Source organism: Acinonyx jubatus, chromosome E1 (assembly GCF_027475565.1).
Source record: "Acinonyx jubatus isolate Ajub_Pintada_27869175 chromosome E1, VMU_Ajub_asm_v1.0, whole genome shotgun sequence".
NCBI classification, from domain to species: Eukaryota; Metazoa; Chordata; class Mammalia; order Carnivora; family Felidae; genus Acinonyx; species Acinonyx jubatus.
The window spans coordinates 9,601,535-9,619,980 of record NC_069397.1 but is presented as its reverse complement, the minus strand read 5'-3'; the positions used below and the strand labels follow the sequence as shown (position 1 = coordinate 9,619,980).

Sequence of the window (18,446 nt, the reverse complement as noted above, 5' to 3'; positions counted from 1 at the left end):
CTCCAGGCAGCACCAGCCCGGACCAGGCTCTGAGCCCCTTTGTGGGAAGGCGGTCTGTGGTGTCCCCCTGTGACCTCCTCCTCTTTCCCGCAGGAGCTCAGTGAGATGCTGTACACGGACCGGCCCGACTGGCAAAGCGTGATGCAGTACGTGGCCCAGATCTACAAGTACTTTGAGACGTAAACCCGGAAGGGCCCTCGAGCAGCCGCCCACCGCCCGCAGCCTGTCCTGGGGGCACCTGGTCACTTTGCACAGGCCCTGCTCCGTCCACCACCCTCAAAACGCTCGATCCGGGGGGGCCCACACACAAATAAGAACGGAGCTGGGTTCCAGGGCACACCTACTTTTAATCTAGATGCATTTGGCGCGTAAGTTGGAAAGCCTTGCTCTCCCACGGGCCTCCCTCCTTCTAGACCTAAGGGTCCATGCCCAGGCTCACTCCGTGAGAACCCAGTAGGACATCTCCGGTCACACGCCACGACCTCACCCATGGGCTGCGGAGCCTCACGACAAACAGCCATCTTTTCACTAAAACTCCTTCCTTTGGCCTTTAGAAAAACTTTGCCCCTGCCACCACCCACGGCCTCCGAAACCCACACGCTCATCAAAACACAAAAAGGACAAACACTTGGCTCTGGAGCAGCTTGGAAAAACGCTCCAGCCCTGCCTTTTGGGGGCCGTAACGCTTCCGTTCCAGACAACAGTTTGAACACCTAGAACCAGACTGAGCAGTTTACATCTCGCTGTCACTTACTGGAGTCTTTGGGGGGAAGACAAGACGCGCCAGCACACAAAGCAGCCCGTGGGCGCTTTGCTGCGGTGGCCCGTGGGGTGGCTCGCGGAGAGAAGCGTGTGTCTGTCCGTGTGCTGGGACGCGGTCACACTCCGAAGCCCCGGGCCAGGCGGTCCCCCGCGTGCTGGAAGGGACCCGTCAGCACCTGCCCACCTGCTGTGTTTGCCCCGCGAGTCCACACGCCCGTGCACGCCCGCACACGTTTGCCCCAGGTGCCGAACCTAACAGGAAGCCCCCTGCGTGCGAAGCGGCCTGCGCCCACCCGGGTCTTCGTGTGTTTGCGCCAACAGGCTGAAGAGGTGCCGGGCGGACGGCAGGCGAAAACAGTATTTGAACTCTAGACTCCAGTCTTCGGTATCTCCTCGGGCCCTTCACATCTGCATGGCAACAGCAAGCCCTGAGCGGTGGGCAGGGATGGCTCCATTTAGAAGTGAACCGTCTACTGTCCTGCCGTCACCCCTAGTGGCTGCAGAGGGCACACCCCCCCCCCCCCCGCCCCAGATCTTGCAGGGAGACCCGCTGAGGACCCACCTGGCAGCTCCCTGGAGGTCGGTGGGGCCCGCAAATGTGCATCATGTAGCACGTGAAGGCGTGGCTCACAGGGTAGTCAGGTGACCTCAGTGCCTGCCACCTGCTGATGCAAGTGATTCCTCCCCACCGCCCCCAAGGGCCGTCCCTGTGTCAGTCGCTGAGACCTCCCAGTGTCACTCTGCAGTAAATCTCTGCAGGGGGTCCGCCCCTCACTCTCAGGCTGCCACCCCTGCCTGCTTACCCGTCCTCCTCTGTGGCCCTAGATCAGGATCTCCTGCGGAACGTGTTCAAAACGCACCCTCCTGGCCTGCCCCAGCCGTCGAACCAGGGATGTCTTCTGTATGTTTCCAGAGTTCCCCTGACAGCCACGGAGAGGAGAGAAGGCCTTTCCTCTTGCTCCTCAGGGCAGGGCGGTGAGTGGCATCTGAGGTCTCTCCGGAGCAGTTTGGGGAGGATGATGTTGTCAGTGGCTCTTTTGTTTTCAAATGGAAATGGAGGCACAGCCTGAGCAAATTTACTTTACTCCTTCCTGAGGAGCGTATCCAAATGGAAGGGATTCCCTGTGTGGCTCCACGCATCTGTCTTTTGTTGACATAACAGGCATTTCCATGACCTCCAAGCCTCTGCCTTGCTCACCCTTGCAGTGGGGAAAGGTTAGTATCCCGAGTATCGGGGTGAGCTCTCGGTTGTTGTGTTTAATCTGGGATTACTTCGGGGTTTTGTGTGGGAGAGGCCGAAGAGGTCTAGGGATACCTGGAGGGGGTGTTTAGCATTACTGGGCCCTGTTTTTAGTGATTACAGTAAATGAGTCCGATGATTCAGCTCTGGGCGAAGCAAGGTCTATGCAGGGGTGACGTTGCCATTTCTTCTCCTCCAACACTGGAGCCTGCTGCTCCCTTTAGCTGAAAAAGAAAGAAATGTCCTATGAAAGAAAGGCCATGTGCCATTTATTTTTATAACTCAAAGAAGGTCCTTGACTACCATTTTCTTTGCCAGTGGGCACGCTTCCAGAAGGGGAAGCCTGGTGGTGGTTGGGGGGCAGGTCTGGCCCCGCAGGGTCCTTCGAGGGGGACCGGGCCTTCCAGCACTCGCAGAGCCTCAGACCGGGGCAAGCTGTCCCCGCCCCAGTGCTGGGCCACCGGATGGGGATTTTAGACCCATTTTTAATTGCCCCAGCAGAGTGGAGGAGTTCTTCAAAGACTTAAAGCCGAGTCCACGGGTTCGTTCACTGGGAGATCTTTCGTGGACGTGAACTCTAGCTGCCTGATGGTGGTGCCCCCGCCCCTGCTCCCCAGGGCGAGCATATTCTGAGGAACCAGGCGAACGCCCACTTCCCTTCCCACCCTAGTCCCTTCTCACTTCAGAAATGACATTAGTCTTGGGTTTTCGTTCTTCATTCAGCTGTTGTGTTGTAGCTTTGGTTGAGAGTTTCCCTAAGCGGTGAGCCATGCGGCGGTGACGAACGTTCATCTGCGGTGTTCTCTTCCCCCGCGGAAACCGATGTTCCCTGAATCTCTCGGGGGAGGGCAGGCACTTCACCGGCCCGCAGAAGCCCGTGGAAGGAGAGGACTCGGCCCCCGTACACAAACCCATATGCCAAATCCGGCCGCGGCTTCTCCTGGCCCAAAGCTCGAGTGCCATTTTGAGGTGAACCACCAGTGACACGCAGTAAAGAACAGGACACAGCTACCTTTTTAAGAAGTACTTTTAAGTATCCCGTTTGCCCCAGTGCCCCGGGTGTGTCACTCCTCCGACCCAGGCTAGACTGCGGCTAAGTCTACACCATCTCGGCCCGATCACTAATTTTAACTACATTAGTTGAATACAGTGGATACATCTGTGGCCTCGTTTCTAGAAAGAGCACACCCAGCACTGTCGGGACGTGATGTGCCAACGTAGACATATTAACTATTAACATTTGGAAGTGTATGATGTACGACTGTGTCACATTTCTAATAAATATATTTTGTTTCTGTCCGATGGTGAATTTTTCCCGGTGACGTTGATGGTTGGCACTTTGTCGGAATGCCAAGCCTCGGTTCAGGCTAGCGGCTTCGTGTCCCTATTCCGTGTTGGGCCGTGGTCGCCCCTCCCCCCTCCGCCCCAACTGAGCTGCTCTCTCTGGCGTTACTGGAAGTTGCCAGAAAGGACTGGGATCCTGATGGCTTTTCCGCCTCCCTCCATTCACGGCAAGAGGGCTGCGACCACAGTCTCCTGTGAAAGTCACCCCCCTGGGGCCGCGCAGATGAGCACAGCACAGGCGCCCGCACAGGCCGCCCCCACTCAGTGCACGGGTCCTGGAGACCACAGGCGGCAGTTGTACCAAGGTTGAGCAGGCAGAGCCCGTATGAACTCTAACAGACCCGAGTCGTCTGTGTGTCCAGACCCCGGTGCACTGTGCGTGCCGAGACATCAGGTGACACGTGGCTCTTCGGGCATCATCGGAGGCCACTGTTCCCTGGTGTCTTAGATGACCAGCCCCTCCCATAGGAGAGGAAAAGGGAGGCTGCCCGCCCTCGAGAATCTTTACTTCTCCCTCCCCCTTCCAAGGAAGTTCCACTGTCACTGGCCTTTGTCTCCTGAGGGACTCTCCCGTCTTATCAGAATCGCACAGTCTCTGATGAGGGCTTACCACGCACCGAGCCACGACGGCAGGCACAGCTCATTCTCCTCCGTGGGCTGTCAGGCGATGGGAGAGGATGCCAGGTGATTATGCACAGCCACCTGCGGCCACTCAGTCTGCACACACACACACACACACACACACAGGCATCAGACAGATGACCAGCATCTCAACACTTGCAAATCGATCCCTCCCAAAGTTTGGTGAGCCTGGCCCCTCTGTGAATGAAGCACATGCCCCAATGTTCGTGTCCTGAGTATTGACGTAGCCCATATGCATTGAGTCAGGGTAACAGGCAGGAGGCTCCACGGGGCCTCTGTTGTCGCACAGTCGGTGGTCCTGGTTTTCCGCGGCCACAGAGACCCAGAACCACAGGCCGTGGGCCCCACTGGTGCACAGCCGGCCCCCTTCTCTGCTCCAGATGTTTTTTAAATTTTTTTATTATTTTTTGAGAGACAGAAAGAGAGCAAGCAGGGGAGGGGCAGAGAGAGAGGGAGACACAGAATCTGAAGCAAGCTCCAGGCTCTGAGCTGTCAGCACAGAGCCTGACACGGGGCTGGAACTCACAGACCATGAGATTATGACCTGAGTTGAAGTTGCTGCTTAACCCGCCGAGCCACCCAGGCACCCCAGGATACATCAGTTTTGATTAATTGGTGGAAACATCCAGCTACCAGGAAGGAACTGTTTGTTTCAGTTTGGAATTCCTCTTTGAACCCAGGGGACAGACGCCTCGGCACCTAGCTGGGTTTCTGTGCTGCAGCTGGTCTCACAAATGGCCATTTCTAGCATTTTCCAACTTGGTGGTAAAAAAAATCCCAGAACTACATATGGGAGGACCCTGGGGAGAAACTTGAAACCTGAGGGTCAGAAGATCGTTGGTTTTCCTTCTTTGCTGGCATTAGGCCCATTCTCGCGAATAAGAGGACACACGTTTCCAAGCAGAATCTAGCCTCCCCGGTTCTTTAAATGAATGCAATCTAACTTAACCCACCTGCCCTACCAAAACCTCAGTGAGATTTTTCTAGATTGTAAAAAATAAGCCGTAAAAAGATCTGGCCTGGACATCTGAGAGGGTTGGCCAAAGAGTCCCATCACTCCTCCCACTTGTCCATCTGGGTTACTATTTATACCGTTCCTTATACCACGTCCTTACCCTTGTATCAGAAACATGAAGCAAAACAGAAAATGGAACATGGGAAAAGTTAGCCTCAGCTTTCCTATATTGCTGCACATGACATCACCAGGCATGGCCACCTTGTGAAAAGTCTTGTCCTAGAAGACGCCTTGCCAGAGAAGGTACCTTTCCTGAGAGGACAAGTCAAGGTCAGGGCCAGGGCAGAGTCTCAGACCTCCTTGGGCTGGGCGGACCTCACTGGGCTCTTCCAGTGGCCAGGAACAGACCCAGGCAGGCCACCCCAGACGGGGGTGTCCTCATGGCCAAGGAAGATGATCCACACTCAGTCCCGAAGAGGCATTTCAAACTCGCATTTAACTCCCGCAGAGTCGACCACGGGGAAATAAGGGTATGGGAGGCACCTGGCTGGCTCAGTTGGTTACATGCCCAACTTTGGCTCAGGTCATGATCTCACAATTCGTGGGTGCAAGCCACGCGTAGGGCTCTGTGCTGACAGCGTGGAGCCTGCTTCAGATTCTCTGTCTCCCTCTTTCTCTGCCCCTCTCCCATTTGCTCTCTCTTTCTCTCTCAAAAATAAACATTTAAAAAGAAAAATAAGGCTTTAAAAAAAAAAGCGTGACTCTCGCCACCTGCCATTCCAGCCGATGCTCGTGTGCCCCAGAGCAAGTATGAGGCGTGGGACAGGTGCTGTTCCCTTCTACTGTCTTGGTTCCTGTGAGCGACTCATTGTGCGAGTGTCTCAGGACCGAATGCCACTTCAGTGTGTGAAGCTGTCTTTGTTTGTTTGGGCTACACTGCGGCCCCTAACCGCAAGCCAACTGTTTCGGCGGGTCTCATTCCATCCCTGGAGGAAAACTTGACGGTGTTGGGCCCATTTGAGAGAGAATTTGTAGATGTCCAAGTGGGTAGCTTCTTTTTTTGTTTTTTTTAAGTTTATTTATTTTGAGAGAGTAAGGGAGGGAGGGGCAGAGAGAAAGAAGGAGACAGAATCCCAAGCAGGCTCCACACTGCCAGCGCAGAGCCCGACATGGGGCTCGATGTCACGAACCATGAAATCATGACCTGAGCTGAAATCAAGAGTCAGACGCTCAACCGACTGAGCCACCTGGGTGCCCCCACGATGGTATCTTCTTACGGAGCTTTTCAAGGGTAACTTTGACAAAAAAAGATTTCCAACTTCTTTTTTTTTAATTTTTAAAAGTTTTTATTTATTTTTTTTTAAGTCACGTCTACACCCAACACAGGGCTCGACCTCACGACCCCAAGATCAAGAGTCACACGCTCTCCTGACTGAGCCAGCCAGGTGCCCTGAGACTTCCAGCTTCCATGCTGACACCTTCCAGATCCTGACACCTTAAAGAGAGTCGCCTCTGAAATTCAGGTCTGTGAGGGCCCAGGGAAGCACTTACTGTGTGCCCCCTCCCACGGCTGGGGTCCTAACGTGCCTCTGCCAGACTATTGTATTAGTCTCCCGTTGTTGCTGTAACAAGGCACCACAAACTTAGTGGCTTCACCCAGCACGAATCCATTATCTTACAGTTCAGGTCAGAGTCTGACACTAGTCTCACGGGGTTTAAATCAAGGTGTCGAGGGGGCTGCATTCCTTTCTGGAGGTTTTAGGGGAGAATCCATTTCCTTGCCTTTGTCTGCTTCTCAAGGTCAGCCACACGTCTTGGCTTGTGGCCAGCAACATAGATGGTCTCTGACCATTCCTCTGCCCCCAGGGCTCCCCTCTGGTACTCTGCAGCTGGGAAGGGCGCTCTGACATAAGGACCCACACGGTTAGATTGGGCCAATCTGGGTAATCAGGCTCTTCTCTCCATCCCTGGTTCCCAACCCTCGGTCCCCATCTGCACAGCACTTTCTGCTGGGTCAGGTAACGTATGCATGGACTCCAGGGACTGGGGTGCGAACATCTTGGGGGGGGCCATTTTTCTACACACCTCAGTCATCTTTGGTGGCTTCCCATTAACAACCAGTGAAATCTGTCTGTATTTCTTAGTTCTAATTGCCAAGCTTGAAGAATCGGATTGACCTACCATTGGGCCTCCTCATCCTGCCTTTTGGTCACTGGTTTTCACACCAGATCCCTTCACGGGTCACTAACCCGCCAGTAGTTAGCTGCCTTTGTGGCAAGTGCCTGTCCTTGACGACTCGTCAGGGCAGGCGTCATGTGGGACCCGGGTGTCCTGTGGGACCCACTTAAGAATGAGCCAAGCCTCTTGCGGACTAGAGCAGTCTCCCTGCAAATGCAGTGGTGAGCGGGACAGCTGCGTGCTGGCATGTTCCATGGGGTGCAAATCAGGCTTCTCCTGCACAATCCCAGATTCACAAGTGATAGAGCCTTGCCCTCCTGTAGCCGGGAGCCCAGCACCAAGGAGGTGCTGGTTCGGAGGGCTTGGGACACCATTGCGTGAGGTACGTACAAGGCCATCTTGCCAAAGAGGAGACTGAGACACGGAAGGTTAAATAATTCGCCTGAGACAACTCAGCTTGGAGAAGGCAAAGCAAGAATTTGAACCCCAGCAGCCTGGCACCAAAGCCTACACGTCCAGCTCTCCGTTGATATGTCACCATCTGGCACCTGCCACGGGGAAGGAAGAGCATACTGGGGAGCGTGGGTCTTCAGAGTGATGCCATTTAGTGCACCTGCCGTGATTTATTACTTGAAAAGCAACGAGATATTTCCTGTCCCGTGAAGCTTAGCAATTAGTTCCTGCATCGAGACCTCAGATGCATCTTAGCCAAGAGGGAGTTTGTGCATATACTTTTTTGATGGCACACTAACCAGAGACCACGACCTTTATGTTCGGAACGTCCCCATTCGAGGACGGCTCGAAAGCCTTGCCCGGAACCCACCTCCAACCCTCTCAGGCTCTGTCCCATTGGCCAAAATGGTGTCTCGTGCCCCCGCCCGTCCGGCCACCGCCAAAAGGCAATGGAGCCATCTTCCGTGACTTCTTAGGAATGGAGGAGGTCACCCTCCCTGACCCAGGGCACCCCCACACCTGAACGAAAGTGGGAGCTCCATCAGCCTGGGAATAGCGGGGGTCACCGAGTGGGTGCCACAACCTGCCGAAGCGATCGCACGGATTTTCCTCAGGAAGACATTGCCGGTGGGGACAGTGGTACCTTTCGGCAGTTCCAGACCCCCAAGGGATGTGTCCTCAGGGCTCCCTCAGAACAGCTCACCTGGAAGCAGGCGGGTGTGAGTAACAGCCAAGGCCACCAGGCACGGGCTGCACTTCTTCCCTCACGACCACCCGGGACGTGGGGGTCACTTGCAGAGGGGCCCGGTGGGGCAGGAATATTGACCCCAGGTCTGCTCTCAGCCCCTGCGCCACCACCCCGACCCCCTGCCCCACCCCCAGCGCTGCTGGCCGGGCCAAGCCAAGCATCACAGACGGTGGAGACGAGCAAGATGCCTTGTAAGGGGTGGTCGGGGGCCAGGCATGAAATGGCCCCTCCTGACAAGGGATCCCCTTGCTGGGTGACAACTGGGGGGGGCCGCACTGGGCCCTGGGGCAGCCTGCCTCGTCCGGCCCCCACCGGCTCTCCATTTCGAGAACGACCTTCCCCAGAGGCTGGTGCTGACAGGGGCAGGCCCTTGTTTGGGGATTACTTTGCTCTTTTCCACAGGAATTGGAAAGAAGGCAGCACTTGGGGGTGTGGGTGGGCTTTGGAGGCCGTCCAGCGTCTGTCTGTCCCAGAGCTCCTGCCCAGAATTCTTTCTGCCCGAGTCTTGGCGACTGACCGCTTGTCCCTGAGTCCAGGAAAGGATGAGAGAGGTCTGTGTGTGCGGATGTGGAATGAGCGACCACCACGGCCTCTGCACCCTCCACTCCTGGGCAGGGGGGCTTCCGGCACCCCCATCACACAGGCCAAGGGGCGGCCCTCAGCCCCAGTGCAACTCTGTCATCACCATGTCTCCCATGCCACCCCCCATCCCCTCAAGGGACCCCAGAGCCTGCTCTCTCCTGGCTTTCCTCCTCCTTATTCTCCTGTATAGGCCACCTTTCTTCAAAATTTCAAGAAAATTTCAAGAAAAAAATTGGGGGGGTGGGGCGGGCGCCTGGGTGGCTCAGTCGGTTAAAAGCATCCGACTTTGGCTCAGGACATGATCTTGCGGTTCGTGAGCTCGAGCCCCGCATCGGGCTCTGTGCTGACGGCTCAGAGCCTGGAGCCTGCTTCGGACTCGGTGTCTCCTTCTCTCTCTGCCCCTCCCCCACTCACATTCTGTCTCTCTCTCACTCTCTGAGACAGAGACCGAGCCCGACATGGGGCTTGAACTCATGGACTTGGAGATCATGACCTGAGCCGAAGTTGGAGACTTAACCAACTGAGCCACCCAGGCACCCCTAGGCTACGGCTACCTTTCTTCCCGACACTTCAGGCTCCTCAAAAATCTTAGCTCAAACCTGTCCTCAGGTGGGGAGTTTGAGCCTTGTAGGAGGGAAGTGACACCTAGGACATCTCGGGGCTGTGAGGCTTTTCAGGGCTTTTTCTCAGGGCTGCCAGGCGCTGATGAAGGGTTGAGGCGGTCTGATCTGTAGGCCAGGTCGGATCCCTGGATAAAATACAGGACGCCCCGTTAAGTTTGAATTTCTAGTAAACAGTGGATAATTTTTTTTAGCATAAATACATCTGCAATACGTAGGCCACACTTACATGTTTAAAGTATTTGTTGTTTATCTGAAATTCCAACTCTGGTGTTTTGCTTTTTTTAAATTATTTGTTTTTTTAAGCCTCTTCTTTTTTTTTTTTTAAGTTTATTTATTTATTTATTTAGAGAGAGAAAGAGAGTGCAGGGGACAGGCAGGGAGAGAGGGAGACACAGAATCTGAAGCAGGCTCCAGGCTCCGAGCTGTCCGCACAGAGCCTGACACAGGGGTTGAACTCATGGACCTGGAGATTGTGACCTAAGCCGAAGTCAGACGCCTATGTGACTGGGTCACCCAGGCGCCCCGTCCACCTGAACAAATTTTAAACCCCAAGTGAGCCAAACCAGATGGGGCCCTCGTCCGCCACTGGCATCCGGGTTGGGTCCCTCCTTAGCCTTCAGTGGGAAGATTCTTTTCTGCTCTGTTCTCTGGGCGGCCGATGCAGGTACGGAAGTAAATGGCGGCTACGAACACGTGCATTTCAGGGCAGTGTGAGTTTCCCGCCCCTCCCCCCCCCCCCCCCCCCCCCCGGGAAGGAAAAGTCGCATCGCAAGGTACAACCACAGTAGATCCTTGGAGGTGTCTTGTTTTAAATGCCCGGCGGCCTGTTCCAAGCCACATTCGGGGCCAGTTTGGGTTGTTTGACCCAACTTGTCCAGCCAAAGCTTTGCAGTCGGCGGAGTGATCTCTGCCTCCGCCCTCTGCCTGCCTGCCCCCTGCTCACCCTAGGGTCACCTTAATGAGATACGACTGACTTCAAGAAACATTCCCTTAGGGCACCTGAGTGCCTCAGTCAGTTGAGTGTTGGACTCTTGATTTCGGCTCAGGCCCTGATCCCAGGATTATGGGATCGAGCCTCGAGTGGGGCTCTGCAATGAGTGTGTGGAATCTGCTTAAACTCTCTCTCTCTTTCTCTCTCTCTCCTCCTCTGCCCTCCCCCTGCTCACATGCTCTCTAAAACAAACAAAGCATTCCTTCTATCCTCCCGCCCGAATTAAATCGTGTCCCCCTGAAATAACCTCTCAACGCGGCCTTCACTTTTCCCCCAGGGCCACTGTCAGATGTACAACTATCCGGCCATGGGCGTTATTTGGGGGTTCATGCCTGTCCCCACCCCACCCTAGGACTACAAGATGTCCCAGGGCAGGGACCTGCCTTGTTGGTCAGATGCCATATCTTGGCACCACACTTTTCAGCAGGAAATCGGGGACCCGGGAGCCCAGGCACACTGGAGGCACTGAGAGTTGGGAGGTCCGGAAGTGGACACCAGGTACGGCGGGAGGAAGTTGGGGTGGAACAGAAAAGCCTTCGTGGGGGCGGGGGCGGGAGCCAGGAGGAGGCAACTGGCAGCTGGTTGAACACGTGGGAAGGGAAAGACCCATGTTCTCCAGCCGTCTTCTGCAAAACCCTTCCTTCATGAAGGGATTGGGTGAATTTGTTTAGACGAGATTGGATATTTCACGGGGCCAGGATATTTTCACATAGTGGGAGCTTGAAATCCTTTAAGCCAGGGTTTCAGACCTTTTCCCCTAGGCCCAAGCGCACAAATGGCACCTCATGGGTCTCAGAACACAGTTAGCAGCTGGGTACCACAAGGCCTTGTCAAGGTCTTTTATTTTGAAGGCTTAAAATTTTTATTTGAAGTCTTAAAAAAATGTTGAGAATCCTACACTCCCTTCTTAACATATCCGTGATAGTTTAGTAGAAAAGCGGGGACTTTCCCCATAAAGATCCTTGAGGAAAGTTAACAGGAAGGTTCATCATCTCATCGTAGAGATATCCTGTGTTGTGGAGAACCCACAGACGTGCCTGACCCCTCAGAGGACGGGGGCCCGGCTAGAGAAGCACCGGGCCAAAAGGGTGAATCACAAATTGCATGACGACAGGCATCTGGGAGCAGCGAATCAGGTACGACAGCTGTAACCGGTCTCCTCAGAGCCCCTTTCAACAGGTTTCTGGAAAGGTTCTCTCTCTGGAACTGTTTGTACCTGGCAACATGGGAAGCCAACGCTGGACTCCCAACCCCTCCCAGGTTGAGTCAGCGGGGAGCCCACAACACCCTCATCGTCCATGGCCTGTGGACACGGATCCTCCCCTGCAGTCAATGTCTGCAGACAATGCAAACTTGTTTCCCAGCAGAGAGCAGACAAGTAGAGCCAGGGGATTTGGGCAAATGTGGATCAGACCTGGCACCCAGCATCTTCTAGGTCTCGTTCACAATTAAATTTTTTTTTTATGTTTACTTATTTTTGAGGGGGGGGGGGGTTGGAGGGGCAGAGAGGGAGGGAGACACAGAATCTGAAGCAGTCTCCAGGCTCTGAGCTGTCAGCACAGAGCCTGATGTGGGGCTCGAACCCATGAACCGCGAGATCATGCGCGAGATCATGACCTGAGCCGAAATTGGATGCTCAACCAACTGTGAACCACCCAGGTGCCCTGGTCCTGTTCACGATTTAAAGCAACAGGTGGCTGTTCCTCACCCTGCAGACCCTAAGCCTGTCCTGTGACAGCCAAGGTGTAATGGAGTCACTGCCACCAGAAAAGGGCCCCTCTGAGTGGCTTTGACAGATGTTACCCCCCATCATCACCATCTCCTGTGAAACGAAAATTCTCCTGCCACAAAACCAGAAGCCGGGAGATTCATTTGCTATAATCATGCAGAGGTTATTGTTTTAAAGTGACAATTGTTATTAAAATAGATGCTTAGTACAGAAAATACCAGAAAGCACAAAGAAAATAAAAATCTCTTGGCATCATAGAAAAAAATAGTTTACCAAAATTAACAGCCTTTTGGTATTTTATTGGTGCACTGGTGCACTTATATATCAGGATTAGGTTAAGCTGCGAGGATTGAGACCTGAAAAATACGGTGTTAGACAAGATAAGAAGCTTATTTATTTCCCACAAACAAAGAAGTCCAGAGGTAAAAAGTCCAAAGATGATATGTTAGAGTCATAAAATCATCAGGGACCCAGGCTCCTTTCCACTTTGACATCCCTAAGGGGGTGGCATTTGTCTTCATGATCTAATATGGCTGCCGGAGTTCCAGTCATCACAACTGTATTCCAGGTGATAGGATTAAGGAAGACTGCCCTGTCCCTTTGGAGTCTTTCTAGAAGACCTGGGTAACATTTCCACTTATATTTATTTCATTGGGCAGAATTTAGTCCTGTGGCTATACCTAGTTGCAAAAGAGGCTGGGAAATGTAACTTTTAGGTGAAGAGCAGTGGAGCTAGCTAAAAATTGAGGCTCTGTGACTAAAAAGAAGGGAAGAATCAACATTGTGAAGGACCTAGACCATGTATATATTCTTTTGCATCTTAAAGCTTAATTCTTTGAATAAGTTCAAAATCTTATTTTTACTTCACTCAAAACTTAAAAATTATGAAAAGGTGTACAGTGAAAAATCTCCCAACCACACAGTCTCTTCTCCCCTCTTGAATGCACACTGATAACCATGTTATGAGTTATTTTGTATTTCTTTCCAAAGTGTCATGCATGTACAAGCAAATGTGAATGGTATCATATCTAACCCCCTACATGCCCACCCCCTCTTTTTAAAAAATGTTTAATGTTTATTTATTTTTGAGAGAGAGGGAGACAGAGTGCAAGCGGAGGAGGGACAGAGAGAGAGGGAGACACAGAATCCGAAGCAGGCTCCAGGCTCTGAGCTGTCAGCACCGAGCCTGACGTGGGGCTCGAACTCGCAAACTGTGAGATCATGACCTGAGCCGAAGTCGGACCCTTAACCGACTGAGCCACCCAGGTGCCCCCAGCCCCACCCACTTTTAGCCCGAAAAAGTGGCACCCTGTGTACATTGTTCTGTGGCTTCTTTTCCCTTAGCAGTGTATCTGGAGAGATTTCCCTGTCAATACATAGAGAGCATCCTCTCTCTGTGTCTGCTGTCTGATACTTTGCTGTATTGGGTCAACATAAATTATTTATCTAGTCCCCAAAGGGATGGCCATATGATCTATCCTCCAAACTGGGACACTTTGGGGAGTGCAAGTAGGGGGTCTCTATTATTAGTTACACGGAAGGTAAAGGTGTCAGCTCTCCCAAGCACACTGGGACACAGGGGCCCCCACAGATACTGAGCATCAGCCTCGTCTACAGACCCAAGGCTCGATCCCATGAACCTCAAGATCATGACCTGAGCTGAAACCAAGAGTCAGACGCTTAACCCACCGAGCCACCCAGGTGCCCCGGGTTGTCTTCAGTCTTTTGCAATTAATTACAACAATGCTGTAGTTATTAATATACACGTATATCGATAGGTTCATCTGCGTAAGTTTCAAACGTGTAATTGCTGCCTTGAAAAGTACATGCATTTGTGCTTTGGATAGAAACTGCCAAATTGCCTCTGTAAGAACTGGATGGGCTTCTGTCATCAGCAAGGAGGGAGGAGGTGTCTCTTCAACACAGCTTGGCCCACAGAGCGTGTTATGAGACCTTTGGATTTTTGCCCATCTGATAGATGAGAAGTGATATCAGAATTTCATTATAATTTGCGTTTTATTCTGAATGAGGCTGACTATGCTTTAAATCCTATTCGTGTTTCTTTTTCTGTGAATTGTCTTCTCATACATCCTTCGCCACTATTCTTTACTGGGTGTTTAGAAATTGTACCTTGGAGCTTTTTTGTACCTTAAAGAGATGTCTGTGATTTGAGATGGAAATAGTTTCCCCGGCTGGTTGTTAGTCTTTGCTTTTGGTGTTTTGTCTTTGCCATGCAGGGTTTTAAATTTTTCTGTCTTTACTTTTTATGCATTTGGGTATTAAGTCAAAGCTTGAAAGTTCTTCCCTGGCCCAAGGTTATAAAGGAGCACTCCCAGGTTTTCCTCCAGAATTTTCATTGCTATGTTTTAAACCCTGGGTGCATTTGGGATATATCATGGTATACATGTTGAGCATGAAATTATCTATGTTTTAGTAAGTATATTTAGTTTTTTTGAGAAAGAGAGAGTGAGCTCAAGCTGAGGAGGGGGCAGAGAGAGAGAGAGAGAGAGAGAGAGAGAGAGAATCTTAAGCAGTCTCTATGCTCAGCACAGAGCATGGGCTGCACAGACACGGGGCTCAATCTCACGACCCGTGAGATCATGACCTGAGCCAAAATCAAGAGTTGGACACTTAACTGATGGAGACACCTAGGCGCCCATAATTTACTTTTTTGACCATAATACAAGCTCATAGTTAGAAAGTCATAGTATTTGTTTACTTATTTATTATTTATTTGAGCTTCCCCTGGGCATCGTTAGAGAGTTTCCAGTCTTTTCAAAGTTGTTTTTCAGATTTACCTTCATATTTATAAATAGTAATGTACACAGCTCTGTATTCACTTTATCAGTTTTAAGCATGCTCCATTTCATGTTATGTGAGAATTTAAATTTCATGTTATGTGACCATGTCCCTGTCGCTGTTGATGTGACAGTTCACTGGGCAGCTGGTCCTGGCATTTGACCATGTTCTATTTCTGTTTTTAAAAGCGTTTTAACTTTTCATTTTTCAATAAATGACCTGAGTTAGTCATTGTAACCTCCTTTGTAAACATCTAAAAACCAGATACATTTGCAGGTAACTCCTGGTAGGGGAGAACCTAACACTGTCTTATTGGCTGAGATGGCTGGTTGCATTTGTCTCTGAATAAGCAATAGCCCGGTGTTTGTTTTCTTTATCTCAGTGCTTTTCAGCCTCGCATTTCTGAGCAACCCTAGATTCATCTGCAAATGTTCCCCATGGCTCCTCTGTGCCAGGCAGAATGCCAGGTGCTGGGGATACAATAGTGAATAAGGCAGACTCAGCCGGGGTCTTTTTGGAGTCACATTTTGGTAGGGGAGGCAGATGAGAAACAGAGGAATCTACAAGATGTCAGGTATTGATAAACATCAGGAAGAAAAGCAGAGCAGAGGGAGAAACTCTAGGGTGTCACTGGGGGCAGATGCTCATCTAGGAAGGATGGTCACAGAAAGCCTCTTTGAGTAGGTGACAAAACAGATATCTGAAAGATAGGAGAGGGAGCCATATGAAAATGGCAGGAAACGCTTGATGGATTGGGGGGAACAGCATGTGCAAAGGTCCTGTGGCAGGAACATATGAGCTGTGTTGGGGTGGGAGCAGGGCAGAGCCGTGTGTGTGTGTGTGTGTTGGGGACATAGCAGAGACATAGCAGAGACGGCTGGCTGGACGAAGTAGGTAGCTAAGAACCTCCCAGGCCTTTTCAGAACTAATTGGAGGGTTCTGAACGCAGTCTAATTATATTCTTAAACATGCTCTTTGGAAGTCAAACAGAAGCCATCGTAGTGAGACAAAAGCATAAAAAAAAAAAAAAGTTAAAATAATAAAATAAACCTGGGGAGGAGGTCGAGGGGACAGTTCAGGTGAGAGGGGAGGGAGCTCAGACGGGATGCTGGCAGAAGCAGGTAGATCCAGGGCTGGTTTCAAGCAGAGCAGACCTGCTTGAAGTGGATTCGGGGAATGAAAGAGAGGAATCAAGGGGCGCCTGAGTGGCTCAGGTCATGATCTCACGGTTTGCAGGTTGGAGCCCCCCGTGGGGCTCTGTGCTGACAGCTCAGAGCCTGGAGCCTGCTTCGGATTCTGTGTCTCCCTCTCTCTCTGCCCCTCCCCCGTTCATGCTCTGTCTCTCCCTCTCTCTCAAAAATAAACAAACATCAAAAAAAAAAAAAAAAGGAATCAAGGTTGACCCACGGACACGTGTGAACTGAGCATTTGATTCCTCCCCGCCCCGCCGGGGCCACTCACTGAACTGGAGGAGAAATCGGGAGTCAGGTTGGGTGGAAAAGCAGGGTCGACTGGGAAAAACAGGAGTCCGGAGCCCAGGAGAAAAAAGAAACCGCCGGCAAGGTGGTTCTTGGGGTCCTCCCACGCACAGCAGCGGGTGCCAGGGATTCGCTGGGGCTGCTGCTGCGGGTGGAGGTGGGGGGGGGAGAGGCCGAGGGGGTCTCGGGCGAGGGCGCTGACATCGGAAGCCAGAAGCTTCTAGGAGGAAGTGACCACGTGGCAAAGGCTGCTGACCATGCCAGATGGAGGAGGGTGTGCGGGGAGCACGCAGAGGCCAGCGAAGACCCTGCTTTGGAGTTTTGCTGTGCAGAGGAACAGAGGAAAGGAGGGGTCGCTGGGAGGGCTGGGCAGGGCAGGCCTGGGGGGGCGGGCAGGGGGGGAAGCGGGAGGCCCAGGCAGTGGGGAGGCCCCGGGCGGCAGTGCTGTGGGCCATCCCACAGCAGGTGCCGGGAGCGCAGGTGGATTGGGGGTGGGGCCGGGGCAGTGGCGGAGGAAACACCTGGAAACGCAGAGGCAGTGATGGGAGAAGAAATTCTGCGGCCTGTCCGGCTACTGGCCGTGACTCGGAGGTGGGATGACCAGGGTGCAGGTGGCTCGCGCGGGTGCGAGGGAAAGCGAGCCCACCAGCAACTTGCGAAGCGGAAGCCAGAGGGTCGGTGGAAAGACACTGAGGAAGGTCCTGAGAATGATGACAGGGGCATCTGGGCAGAGAAAAGCAAGGGGGGGGGGGGGAGGGGGGCGCCCAACAACCCGGGGAGGTGAGCAAAGTGGCCGGAAGGGAAGCAGATGAGTCCGAGTGAGGAAGGGTAGAGGGTGCTGTTGTGTGAAGCTTGCTTTTCAGAGAGGAACGCTTTTTTATCATGGAAGGAGGTGAGGAGGGGAACATGGTCAGCAGTCAGCTTGGGTCCCCTGGGATGCAGGACAAGGGACACAAAATCCCCCCCTCTGGGAGAGCTGGGAGACTGGGGGAAGCAGGTGGAGGAGAGGAGCTGGTTCCTCAGAGTGAGAGGGTGATGGGAACATTCAGAGAAGAGGTCAAGGATTTGGGACATTTCTGGTGACGCCATGAGTTCCCAGGAAAAATGTGAGGGTCAGAAAGCAGTGGACATTTGGACCGGTTGACAGAATGTTTTGAGCCACGTGGAGATCACAACAGTGTGGAAGATGAGACAGAATCTACTCCAAAGCCTGAGAGTCAGGAGGCCTTTCTAGAGGAGTCAGTGGAGTGGAACCCCCAGGCAAGCCCAGGAGCCCTGGGGTGGATCCCAAGACGAGCTGGAGCTGTAACAGGCATCATTTAGGAAGATACTGAACATGCCGTTGTCTGCCCAGCTCCTGGGGGCCTGGTCTGGTTGGGGGCTGCTTTTCTTGTGGGGGTGGCCAAGAAGCACCGTCCTTCCCTCCTTCCATCCTGTCCCCAAGCCACCGTGGCGCCTGCCCCCTTCCAGAAGCATTACTCACTATGACCCAAAGGTAGAAATGAGGTCTGTCTACACCATGGAATATTACTCAGGCCTAAAAAAGTAGGATATCCTTCCGACTTTCATCTCAGGTCATGATCTCGTGGTTCACCTGGAGCCTGCTTCAGATTCTGGGTCTCCCTCTCTCTCGCTGCTCCTCCCCTGCTCTCTCTCTCTCTCTCTCTCAAAAATAAATAAACATTAAAAAAATAATAATAAGGTAGGAAATGCTGACATCCATGTCCCAACATGGATGAACCTTGAGGACATCATGCGAAGTGAAATAAGCCAGACACAAGAGGACAGATACTGTTGGATTCCACTTATAGGAGGCACCTGGAGTCATCAGACGGTAGAGGGGTGGTTCTGGGGGCTGGGGGGCAGGTGGGTGGGAAGTTAGTGTTTGATGGGGACAGTATCAGTTTGGAATGATGAGAAAG

The 18,446-nt window shown here is 52.5% G+C and overlaps 1 protein-coding gene across 9 annotated transcripts in view; it reads left to right on the top strand.

Annotated features, from left to right (window-relative positions):
- Window positions 1–18,446, top strand: part of SPECC1 (sperm antigen with calponin homology and coiled-coil domains 1) — a 336,294-nt gene that overhangs the window by 278,017 nt on the left and 39,831 nt on the right. For 8 of the 9 annotated variants that reach the window (XM_027047514.2, XM_053212407.1, XM_027047510.2 and 5 more), the window contains one exon: window positions 94–3,301. The exons of the other annotated variant lie outside the window; for it this stretch is intronic. In XM_027047514.2, the coding sequence (XP_026903315.1) occupies window positions 94–183 (90 nt within the window). In that variant the 3' untranslated portion in view covers window positions 184–3,301. Of the gene's footprint in view, window positions 1–93; window positions 3,302–18,446 lie in introns of those variants that run through there. 9 annotated transcript variants of the gene reach the window in all.